General features: G+C 46.3%; 1 protein-coding gene and 2 non-coding genes across 3 annotated transcripts; all 3 read left to right on the forward strand.

The window, feature by feature from the left end:
- The first annotated feature begins 5,304 nt into the window (after positions 1 to 5,304).
- Positions 5,305 to 9,142, forward strand: RPL23A (ribosomal protein L23a). The gene is made up of 5 exons (XM_055001055.1): positions 5,305 to 5,389; positions 6,471 to 6,651; positions 7,476 to 7,652; positions 8,238 to 8,307; positions 9,070 to 9,142. Exons 1-5 carry the CDS (start codon positions 5,365 to 5,367, stop codon positions 9,082 to 9,084), a joined length of 468 nt encoding a protein of 155 aa, XP_054857030.1. The 5' UTR covers positions 5,305 to 5,364; the 3' UTR covers positions 9,085 to 9,142.
- Positions 7,302 to 7,374, forward strand: LOC129345120 (small nucleolar RNA Z17). The gene has a single exon (XR_008598446.1). It is a non-coding gene; the product is annotated as a small nucleolar RNA Z17 (small nucleolar RNA).
- Positions 7,690 to 7,754, forward strand: LOC129345118 (small nucleolar RNA SNORD42). The gene has a single exon (XR_008598443.1). It is a non-coding gene; the product is annotated as a small nucleolar RNA SNORD42 (small nucleolar RNA).
- Positions 9,143 to 11,443: the final 2,301 nt, after the last annotated feature.

An 11,443-nucleotide genomic window follows, 5' to 3' on the forward strand; every position in this document is an offset into this window, starting at 1 on the left:
TGAATGCTGCCTGGTGCTTTGTAATGTCTCCCACCAAGCAGCCATCAGGATTGGAGGACTGGCACATGTACCTCTGCTGGGATGTCAGGTGCAGGGGGTGGAGGAGAGCTGCGTGAAGGCCGCACAAGGCTTAGATGGAAATAGCACAGAGAAGCAGGAGCCATAGGAGGGAGAGTTGGGGCTGAAGCACCTTGGAGGTGGAGGATCTCTCTTCCTCTATTGAGGATTGTGTGGGGCAGTAGATCCCGCAGGAGTGTCTCTGTGCTTCCAAAGATACCAGAAGCCCTCAGTTTCCTGCCCTTACAAAGTAGCCAGCCTGGGGGAATGCTGTCCCTGGAGTTTTGCTCTGCTCAGTAGAGTGGGATGAGCTTAACAATAAGGAGTTCCCCTGTGGATGGGTTGATGATCACTTTGGATTTTTCATCATCTGGACCTTCCTCTCCGTTCCAAGGAGAAGATCAGGATGGTAAAGACACAAGGGCCTTGGGATCAGCTGCAAAAGCACTCCGGAGCAGTTCTCTAAGCCCCCACCCCATCCAACTGAAAGAGCAACAAGCCATGGTAAAGGGCATCCCTGTTGTCTGCAGTAGCCATAGAGAACAATACAGGAAAGTGCAAAGAAAGGCCTAGCATACAGGAAGAAGAGCACAAGCACAGCCCCTGGTTCAAGTCTCAGAAGCGAGGAGTCCCAAGGCAAGCTGCAGCACAGCTCAGATTTTGCCCCATCAAATGCAATCGCATGGGATGGGCCACTCATACTGATTGCCCGCTGCAGGTGGCTATTATTTTAAGCAGGTAGGCTGCGCCCCCCCCCATAATCTTCCTCCTGCACTCAGGGGGCTTGTTTCCATTGCCCCTGCCCATCCCTGCTTCCCCAATGCAAGCTTCATGGCTGATCATGCACCACCAGTGATGTGGCGGAATGTTCAACCAGAACCTTCCCTGTGCGCACATTACAAAAGCATACATGGGACCACCACTCCCCCCAGTGTGAGCTATATAGTAAAGAACAGGGTGTCTTGTCATCTATCAAACCCCAATCAAAAAGACAGGAGTGGAGCAATACATTTATTCGGGGCTTTTTTTCTGGGAAAAGAGGTGGTGGAACTCAGTGGGTTGCCCTCAGAGAAAATGGTCACATGGCTGGTGGCCCCGCCCCCTGATCTCCAGACAGAGGGGAGTTGAGATTGCCCTCCGTGCCGCTCAGCAGTGCGGAGGGCAATCTAAACTCCCCTCTGTCTGGAGATCAGGGGGCGGGGCCACCAGCCATGTGACCATTTTCAAGAGGTTCTGGAACTCCGTTCCAATGCGTTCCAGCTGAAAAAAAGCCCTGCATATACTGAACATCATGAATCCCAAAAGCTCAGCAAGCAGAGCAGCTAGATCCACTCTGGTCCCTGTAACCAGTAGTCGAGTTGTTGACATGGCAGATGACCGGCACTTCACTGGGCACGGGGTCCTTCTTGGCCTCCCCCCGGCTCCCATGTGAAGAGACACACAAGAAGAGCCATGAGTAATGTGCCACAGTAACAGGCACAGTACAAGGGGGCTCCCAAGGACTGCACAGGACGTCCATCACAAGCCCTTTCAAGATGGGGTTTAGGATTGTGCTGTAAATTGGGTAAATGGTCAGTGAAATGGCAGAGAACTTTCAGTGCTGGTAAATGCAGTTATGTGCATCATAGCAAAAATTTGTCCCTAATTTCATGTATTTGCTGATATGGTATCAGCTGGTGATGACAGGCCAAGAGGGCGGTGGAGGGCTCACTGAGAACACCGATTCATTGTGCAGCTGTGATTTTTAAAAGACCAGTTTGATTCTAGGGATCATCAGGAAAAGGAGGGACCAAGAATAAGTCTGCCAGTACTTCATTCAAGTCCCTGGTATAGCCTCATTTGAAATACTGTGTACTGTTCTGTACTGTGTACAATTCTGGTCAACGTATCTCAAAAAGGATACTGAAGAACTGAGAAAAGTGCAGGGAAAGGCAACCGAAGTGAGCACAGGGTTGGCCTAAAGAGACTAAAGCAACTGCAGCTTTTTAGTTTACTAAAAATACAATTTAGGACGATGTGGCCGAAGTCTCCAAAATGATTCACGGTATAGAGAAACTGGATTTAACAAGAAACTTTTCTCCTTCTCCCTTGATGCTAGAATGCAGGAGACTGGCAATGGACACAAGACAAGCAAATGGAAGTACCTCTTCACACAACAGGGAGCCAACTTGTGAAACGCACTGTCGCAAGATGCAGGGAGGGGCAGGAGCTTAGATGGCTTTTAAAAGGAGGTAGACAGAGCGGAAGAAGATCTGTCACTGATAACAACTAGGGTAGCTGAGTGAGACTTCCAGGGTCAGAGGCGGAATGCCTCATTGTAATATGCAGGGTGTGGGAGAAGCCTTGGGCCCTATCCTGCTAGAAGCCTGCTTCCTAATGTCCCCTGCAGCTGTTATTCACTGGCCTCAGAATTAGGAGAGGAAGGGGTTTCCTACAACTGCTTTGTGCAATTAGGAGAGGAAGGGGTTTTCTACAACTGCTTCCTCCCCCCGGCTGTTTTTAAGGGCAGATGGGCAGTTTGCATGTGCCCCCTGTTCTCCCCACACCATCCTCTCACAGGGATTTGGGTAACACAGTGGTACTCACTCTGTGGCTCTTGGACAGCCACATTTGTAATTCCCATCAATCAAAACAGCCATGTGACTACTGTATGCCTTGTGTGCCACCCCACCAAACACACACAGACAATAATATATGATACAATTCATACTAAATATATAACGACCACCTTTTTAATTCCCAGAATACTGTGCAGGTAGGGTTGTCATTGTATCTGTTTTTATGTATCTGCAGTGTGGGAAAGGGCTTCCCAGCTTTCTCCTCAGCATGAGATGCAGCAGGTCAGGTGGGAGAGTGCCCAGAGGAGTGGCCTCTGGCCCTGGAAAAGGGGCCTAAAACCACCACCCCACACACTGTGGCGGGTCTGCTCTTTCCCCAGGTGTCTATTGTGGTTTTATTCTCTCTTCTCTGCAGCCAGTTTGCTCTCCTCCTGGCAGCCACTCAGGTGCTGGAAAGAGAGGGCAGAGAGGGAAGGGGAGGTTGCTGGAGAAGATGGATCCTGCAGCTCAGGGAAGTTTGCAGATTATCCATCCCCCATTCCCTCTGGAGGTGGCTGTTTTAAGTTTTGGACCAATCACAAGCCATGCTGGACCACTGCCTTGTCCACTTTCCTGGAATGTGGCAAGTGTCACATGGGGATATAGTGATCAGGAGAGCCACATGTGGCTCTCAAGCCACTGACTGAATATCACTGCTGTAATGAGTATGAGCAAAGCAGTGTTTGTTCTCTTCCTCTCCTGCTTGTGCAAAATACCCTTAATGTGAGGTTTCTATCACCAAAGCCTTTGTGCGTGTTCTTATCAACATGAACCCGCAATGAAATAGCTTCATGCTGGACATCCTCTCAGCTGAGCTATGCTCTCTAGTGCTTAGGAGGGCTGTGATTGGCTGCAGACTGAATAGCCAGTGTCTTAAGCTGGGGGGGGGGGCTTCAAGGCCCAGGAGACGATGGGAGGTGGGGTGGACTTGTTATATGTGTTCCATGATGACTTTCCAAGCTATGCTCTTGCTGGTATGACCAAGGTTTAGGATGCCAAGTAAGTCACAGTCCCCTGATGCTACCCCATTCTGTGTCTGTGCAATTATGTTTGATGAGACAAAGTTTCCGCTGTGTCTCAGTGGGATATTAATCTATGGCCCAAGAATAATATATGGTCACCTTTGCACAGTGATTTGTCAGGATGTTGATATGGCTACCTTTTGTGACTGTGCAGTTGCGGGTTTCCTTGTTGCTGTTGTTTGCATTCTTCTTGCCTGGTGTCTCCCAGACACCTGAACCGTTGTCTGGGAGAGGACTTGGCAGGGTTGGCTCCTCTGAGTGAACTGCAGATTGATGGGGTTGGAGTAGTAGCCGTACTTCCTTCCTTGTGTGTGCACCTGGCAAAAGGAAACTTGGTTATGTTAGTCTTTAAGATGACATTGGACTTGTGTTTGATTCCAGTTGCAAGGGGGAACTCGAACCCATATCTACAGGGCTCCCTGGATAATGTTCATTTCAGGGTTCCTCCAGATCCACACTGGAACTCTTTCCAGCAGAGGGTGCTGTGCTCCCTTTGATCTCTCCCTCCTGTATTCTGCATATGTGTGTGTGTTATGAGCAGTCAAGTTGCTTTTGATGTACGTCACCCAACAGAGAGCAATTCTAAACAGGCCTACTCAGAATTCTGCTCAGGTTAATTCAGTGGGGCTTACAGTACTCCCAGGAAAGTATTCTTAGGAATTCATTGAAAACATCCTCAAAATACTGGTCAACAAGGTGCGGAGAGAGCAGCGCAATAGTGTGTGACAGTCAATAGCATCCTAGCTACAAACCACCAATCTGGGCTGGATTATTATGGTAAAGGTGAAGGTGGTCCCCTGTGCAAACACCGAGTCATTACTGACCCATGGGGGGACGTCGCATCACGATGTTTTCTTGGCAGACTTTTTGTTACGGGGTGGTTTGCCATTGCGTTCCCCAGTCATCTACACTTTACCCCCAGGAAACTGGGTACTCATTTTATCAACCTCGGAAGGATGGAAGGCTGAGTTGACCTTGAGCTGGTTAACTGAACCCGGCTTCCGCCAGGATCGAACTCAGGCCTTGAGCAAAGCTTGGGCTGCAGTAGTGCAGTTTACCACTCTGTGCCACGGGGCTTCCTGGGCTGGATGATTAGGCCCCATAAAATAAAAATAATCCTTGAACGTTATCACAGAAAGGACACTGGGGATATAAATACAGAAGTCTTCTTTTTGCGCAAAAGCAAAAAGAAAACAATTATAATCAGACTTTCCCCCCTTGTTTGAAGTTCTGTCATATTGTAAACCCCTAAACTGTAGTTTATGTAGGAGCCTGGAGAGGGTGGGGTTTGGGGAGGAGAGGGGCCTCAGCAGGGTATAATAGCATACAGTCCACCCTACAAAGCAGACATTTTCTCCAGGGGAACTGATCTCTGTCGGCTGGAGATAAATTAGAATTCCAGGAGCTCTTCAGCCGCTGCCCGGAGTTTGGTAACTCTAGCGCCATTATTGGGGGGGGGAAGCCACTTGGTACTATAATTCCCATGATTCACCACGCATCCCCTGACGCCTCCGGGTGGGATAGTGCGCATGCTCTCACGACTGCTTTCGCGTGGGAGGACTCCCAAGGCAACCTTTTTTTTCTCCCGGCATGCCTTGGGGTTTCCCCTGTCGCAGAGTAATCTCGCGATATTTGGGTGCTATAAGCCCGCGGGAGGCGCACGCGGCCTCTCTCTTTGCCTCCCCAAGATGGCGCCGAAAGCCAAGAAGGAAGGTGAGGCAGGCCGGAGTGGACGACGGCGGCGGGAGGGGCGTTCAAATGAGTCGGGCTGAAAAGCGGAGGGGGAGCTTTGAGCTCGCAGTGACCCCCTTGCCAGGGGGAAGGGACTTCATCGTCTGTCCGGGCCCTTCCCGCAAACAAAGGTGGCCTCTTCTGAAAGGGGGGGGTTGTTGGCCCTTCCTTGGAGAAGAAGCTTAAAGGTGGTTTTAAAACCAGGGCTGGATGAGTCGTGTTGCCATCCTCCAGGTGGTGGCTGGAGATCTCCCGGAATTGCAAGTGATCGCCAGGTGACAAAGATCAGTTCCACTAGAGAAAATGGCTGCTTTGGAGGGTGCAGTCTATTGCAGTCTATCCCACTGAGGCCCTTCACCTGCCCAAACTCCATCCACCTCAAATCTCCAGGAATTTCCCAACCCAGACCTGGCAACGCTGGCAAGATCCTGCGGTGCTGTGTGTGTGTGGGGGGGGGGAAGGGTCTGTTTAGCTTAGTTTAAATATGATGAGAAGTGCCTGGATGTTCTGGGAAGTGGCTGGCCACCCCTGACTTTTGCAGCCAACCGGAAGCGACAGGGTTGCAGTTCTAGAGTCTTAGAAGTATAGGCAACGCTAAAGATTTTATTGGATTTCATGAAGCTGCTTTCCAGATGCACCTCGAATCCTGGGCAGATAAAAGAAAAAAACAGTCCTGCTCCCAAAGAGCATATAAATACTCAGGCATTAACCACGTGTCGTCCCAGCACCGCACAAGCCCTCCTCAGCAAGGCAGGAGCTTAATTTTAGGGAACTATTATTTTCACCATGTGCTTAACCAATATGTCATTGAGGCCCATATTTTTACTTGTCTGTTTTATTCTCTCAGCTTTCTGTGGTGCCTAGATCATATGCCACACATATAAGCACATGTGGCCTCACTTAAGAGTGCACACCTTTAATTGAACCAACATGTTCTTTTATGAGCAAATGTGTGAAAAGATATTTCCTAGGCAGACCAGCGTTTGGAAGCTTTGTACTGTTTTATTGTATGCAATGTATTAAATACACCTGCACATTGTTTCAACACTACCTGTTGTTGTAGCTGTCCCAGCTAAGACTGAGGCAAAATCGAAAGCCCTGAAGGCTAAAAAGGCAGTCTTGAAAGGCATCCATAGTCACAAGAAGAAGAAGATTAGGACGTCACCCACCTTCCGGAGGCCTAAAACTCTGCGGTTACGAAGGCAGCCTAAGTATCCACGGAAGAGCGCACCGAGAAGGAACAAGTATGTTGGATATGAAAGCTTGCACATGATCCATCTATTGGTAGTCAGAAAAATGAACTCTGGTGAGCTGCAGAGGCTAGCCATCATCTGGTAGTCAGAACTATAAATGGAGGGCTTTGTACTTGTTCGTTGTGACTGATAGCCAGTGACAAGCCTCCATTTGTGTATGTCTTTTTATCAAGCCTCATGTGCTACTTGTCTGACCTAGTAGCCACTGAGAAGCTAGTCTTCACAGAGCTTGTCTAACCATGCTTTAAAGCTATTTGTTAGCACAGCCTCTTGTGACAATGAGTCTCATAGACTCATATAAGTTCATATAATTGATAGATCGCAGGTGAACAATTTAGTTAGTGAGATTAACGTAATCAAAGAAGCTTTCCGTTTTTGTTATGTTTCACAAAAGCATTGAGTAAATGTGCTAATGGCGACAGCATATAGAATCAGGTGACGTAGTTTTTAATTTGGGGGCAGTTCTGTTGATCACATTTTATATGGTATAGGCAGTTTATTTTTAGACAAGGAAGCATACTGTTACAGGTTATTTACATGTGGTTATCTTGAACCTTTAAGGGAGAGTGTTGGTCATCTCCCCCCTCCCTACACATTTTAGTACCCCATAGTCAATGTTCTTGTCGAAGAACAGGGCCAGAGGTGCACATGATGATTCCATAGCGACCAAAGCCTGATTGCTTGTGATTATAGTTTATTAGATACTGATGCACCTGGATATGTGGGGAAAGGTGGGTGTTGCAAGGCAAGGGCATCTCCCAGCAGTATCCTTAAGTGTTGTAAGCACAGGTATTTTTTCCTGCCCTGGTCTGCAGGCTGGACCATTACGCTATCATTAAGTTCCCACTGACTACGGAATCGGCCATGAAGAAGATAGAGGACAACAACACGCTGGTCTTCATTGTGGACGTGAAAGCAAACAAGCACCAGATCAAGCAGGCAGTCAAGAAGTTGTATGACATTGATGTGGCCAAGGTCAACACGCTGATCCGGTGAGTAATGGCAGTGTGTAGGGGGTGGGTTTGCTCTGTGCAGATGATGGAAACACTTTCGAACTGAACCATATGATGTTTTCAAAGGAACCACTGATGCACAGAGATCCCTCCAGAGATGGTGGTGGGTGGCAGGCTCATGATTTCCAGAAATGTCGGGCTGGTCAAGGAAGCTGGGGTGGGGTTAGGGAATTTAAATGTATTTAATACTGCCTTGTTAGTTAAAACTAAATGTGTGTAGCCATGTTTTAAACTGGGAATGCATTGTGTATAATTTAGTGCGCCTTGTAGTTTGATATAGTTGGGAAGCTTTTAAAAAATGTTCATTTTTGTTCAAATAATAATGTATAAATATCCATGTCTTGCAATGAAGCCACTTAAATCTTTAAGGTATCTAAGCACATTTTCTTGCCATTTAAGGAAACAATAATATACGGAAACTAGAAATTGAATATTGTATATTTCTCTCTTGCATACTTGAGAGAAAACTTTCTGGGTGTTTTCTCTGCACCTTTCACCCCTCTCAGAGCAGGAATGATGTGGTGTGAGCAACCCCAAGAGCTAACTCCTCTTACCTCATTCTAGGCCTGATGGTGAGAAAAAGGCTTATGTCCGTCTTGCACCAGATTATGATGCGCTAGATGTTGCCAACAAGGTAGGGAGGTTGACTTTCAAATCTTTTTCTTCTTTGATGTGGCCTTTCATCTGTGGCCTTTCTGAAAGTTGTATCTGAAGTTGCATGGCTGGTTCTGCAGGCAAATTGTCTTCAGGCTTTCTGGACCCATATTCTGATCTACTACAGCATGGGAATCACCGCTAGTTTTATGCCATGTTATGCCTGTTCTCTTTAGGGTGACAGGAAAGGCAGGGCTCCTTTATGGAAGAAGGAATTTTGGCAGGTGCAGTATGCCATGCAAAGGTGGAAGGGCTGCATCTTTCAAAATACTTTCTTTTACACAATTATGACCTTGGTTGCCCTTTACACTGGCTTTCTTTTTCTGCTACACTCTGCTTCTCTCCTTTTCAAAAACACCTCACCCCACACATACCAAACTGGCCATGGTTCCTCTGGTATAAGCCACCTGTGAATCCTGAACCACCAATGCTTTAGAGTGCATGTGAGAACAAAGGCAACTCTTACGAGCTCTATCAGATACTAGTTTGTGGGCATTGGAGTCTCTGGAGTTTACTGGTAGCCATTGAGGCTGGATATTGGTGGGTTTGTGCCTTGTGGGGCTTGTTTCCTTAAGAGATACCTGAGGTGGGGCCTTTTCCACTGGAACATGGGGAGATCTTTCTAAAGAGGTAGTTGGGCAATTGACGGAGGCTTCTGTCTTTAGGGGTGGTGGGTCTGACAGCTCCATCCTTCTGTGGCTGCTACCAGACAGCTCACGCAGTTCTTTTTGTTTCTTTTCAGATTGGGATCATCTAAGCAGAATATTGCCGGAGCTTGTATAATAGAATTGCACAATAAACACTTGTTATTACCATGCTGACTCCAGATGTGTTTTCAAACCAACGAAATTGCAGTGAGGTCGGATGGGAAGCAGAGATGGGCAGCTTGAATGACTGTTCAGTTCACCTGTGCCTTGTAGTCTGGAAGTGTATTTTGCCCCATAGATTGACTCCGCCTCCCAAGCTGTCATATAGGTGCCATCTAGCAATAAGGGGTCACAGAGAAGGGACTCTACATACAGCGCTCAAGCTGATGGTTATTTTGATTAATACTTCGTAGTGTTATTAACAGGGCTTAGATAAATTTTGGATGGAGTTAAGAGGACTGAGGAGGGGTGTATGGTTTGTAAGTGAGTGCATGCACCTGTCAGCCCTATTTCAGGGGTTTGTAAAGAAAATGTTTGCCTGGACAGCTGGCTCAGAGTGAAAGTAACAGGGATCATGGATATGATTGGTATAAGAAGAATGTGCCTTCTCTGTTGGCTTTTGCAACATCACCTGAGATGATTGGCTCTGTAGCATCATGATAATGCATTCACTGTGATCCTTGATTGTCTGGGTTCACATGATGGAGGGAAAAAAGCCTTGCCTGAGAATAGCAGATTTGGGAGCATTTGGCTGCAGACTGATATGAACAGTGCAAATTGTGAGCTGGTGGGTGTGTGGGATTTTTGGTGCTTTTCGTGCTGGGAGTTGAAATGATAGATGTAAAATGTCTGGAAATTCTTGAAGCCATTTGGATAAGCCTTTTCTATGATAGATATTGAAATACATGCAACGCATGCTTATACATCCTCAACTTACTGTTTTAGCAATATAATATGCATCATTTATATCTTTAACATATACAATTATGCTAGTTGGCATACTGAATTTAAAAGTACAAAAGCCTTTGTAAAATTGAACGTAGCTAATGCCAGAAAGAGCACCAGCGTATAGTGGTTAGAATGTTGGACTGGGGTCTGGGAGGCTCGGGTTTGAATTCCCACTCTGCCATGGAGGCTCACTGGGTGACATTGGGGCAGCACTCTTGGCCTGGCCTACAATGGGAGGTTGTTAGGATAAAATAGACGGGAGAAGCGAATTTGGCTGCCTGTTTGGGAGAGAAGCAGAGAATATTTACCTAGATATTAGAGTTGCACCCTATGCTACCTTACCCACTTGTATTTTAGTTTCTGTTATCCAAGAGGTGGGGAAAAATAAAAGTAGAAATAATAGGATTTTTGTGATAAGCAAGAGTTATTTGGATAAATAATCTCGTGCTAGGACTAGCAGAATATTTGGCTCTCGTTGAACTTTATAAGACTCATTATCAACATTATAGCATACTAATGATAGACAAAATTGGTCCGATTTAAACAGACGTCCTTGAAAATGCATTGTCTGACACTAGATTCTTATTTAATCTTCAAACTCTACATTCGAGTGAATAAAACCTGGTTTATAAAAGTGTTCTGTGAACTCCAAAATAGAATATTTCACTGGATTTTTTCCCTGCTCCCCCAAATGTCTAGTTTTTCCTTTGGAAAAACAATGAAGTCCTTGAGGGAAAGAAATGTTTCTCTGTGTGCCCCCTCCCCTGTCTTTATGGGGTGTCACTTATCTTGTTGAAACAAGTTTTTATTCAATTGCTTTTAAAGCCAGATCAAACCTGCTGGCTGCCACATTGAGCAGGACGCTCACCCCTCTTGCCACTGAACCTACCACAGGCATTGTGTGAGTGGTCTGATAAACATTTCATCTTTGTGCCTTTGCAAAACTAATGAGACACTGATCATCTGAAGAGGTAAATAGCTCTTTTGGCCCATAGCAAAATCCAAAAATGAAAGGCCAAAGAAGTACAGCACAGCACATAGACTTTTGAGTTCTCCAGAACTTTTCAGGCTGGTGCTTTTTAAAAAGTGAGGGAAAAGATCTTTAGTTAATAGCCCTAAGGCCTCTCCACAGTTTGACTGGGCTCCAGTGGGTACAGGATGTGGCCACAGAAGGCCACAGATGATCAAGTGTCCAGGCTGATGAAACATTCGGAAGAACTCAAAAGCTTGCAAACTATAATGTTGCTGTGGTTGGTCTTAATAATAGGTATATGGCTTTCCTTTGGATTTTGCTGTGGCTCAATGTGTCTACACTTTGTCTAATTTGGGATTGCCTGAATTTAGCCATTCAAGGAAAGGATTCTTCAAGTGAAGGGAAAAGGCTGGGAAACAACAAAGGTCATTGCTTAATTTGGTTTACATGGATGCTTTAATTTGTGTATCTACTAAAATTAATCCGCAGGATTTTTAGTCAAAGGACCCCACTGTGTTTTGGTTTTTACTCTTGGCCGTTTAAGAGAC

This window comes from Eublepharis macularius, chromosome 17 (genome assembly GCF_028583425.1).
Source record: "Eublepharis macularius isolate TG4126 chromosome 17, MPM_Emac_v1.0, whole genome shotgun sequence".
Classification (NCBI taxonomy): domain Eukaryota; kingdom Metazoa; phylum Chordata; class Lepidosauria; order Squamata; family Eublepharidae; genus Eublepharis; species Eublepharis macularius.

Bases quoted from the DNA above. Each gene is read 5' to 3' on its own strand.
- RPL23A (XM_055001055.1), top strand. From the start codon at position 5,365: ATGGCGCCGAAAGCCAAGAAGGAAG. The intron at 6,652-7,475 runs GTATGTTGGATA...CCTGGTCTGCAG, and splicing joins AGCGCACCGAGAAGGAACAA to GCTGGACCATTACGCTATCA. The intron at 7,653-8,237 runs GTGAGTAATGGC...ACCTCATTCTAG, and splicing joins AAGGTCAACACGCTGATCCG to GCCTGATGGTGAGAAAAAGG.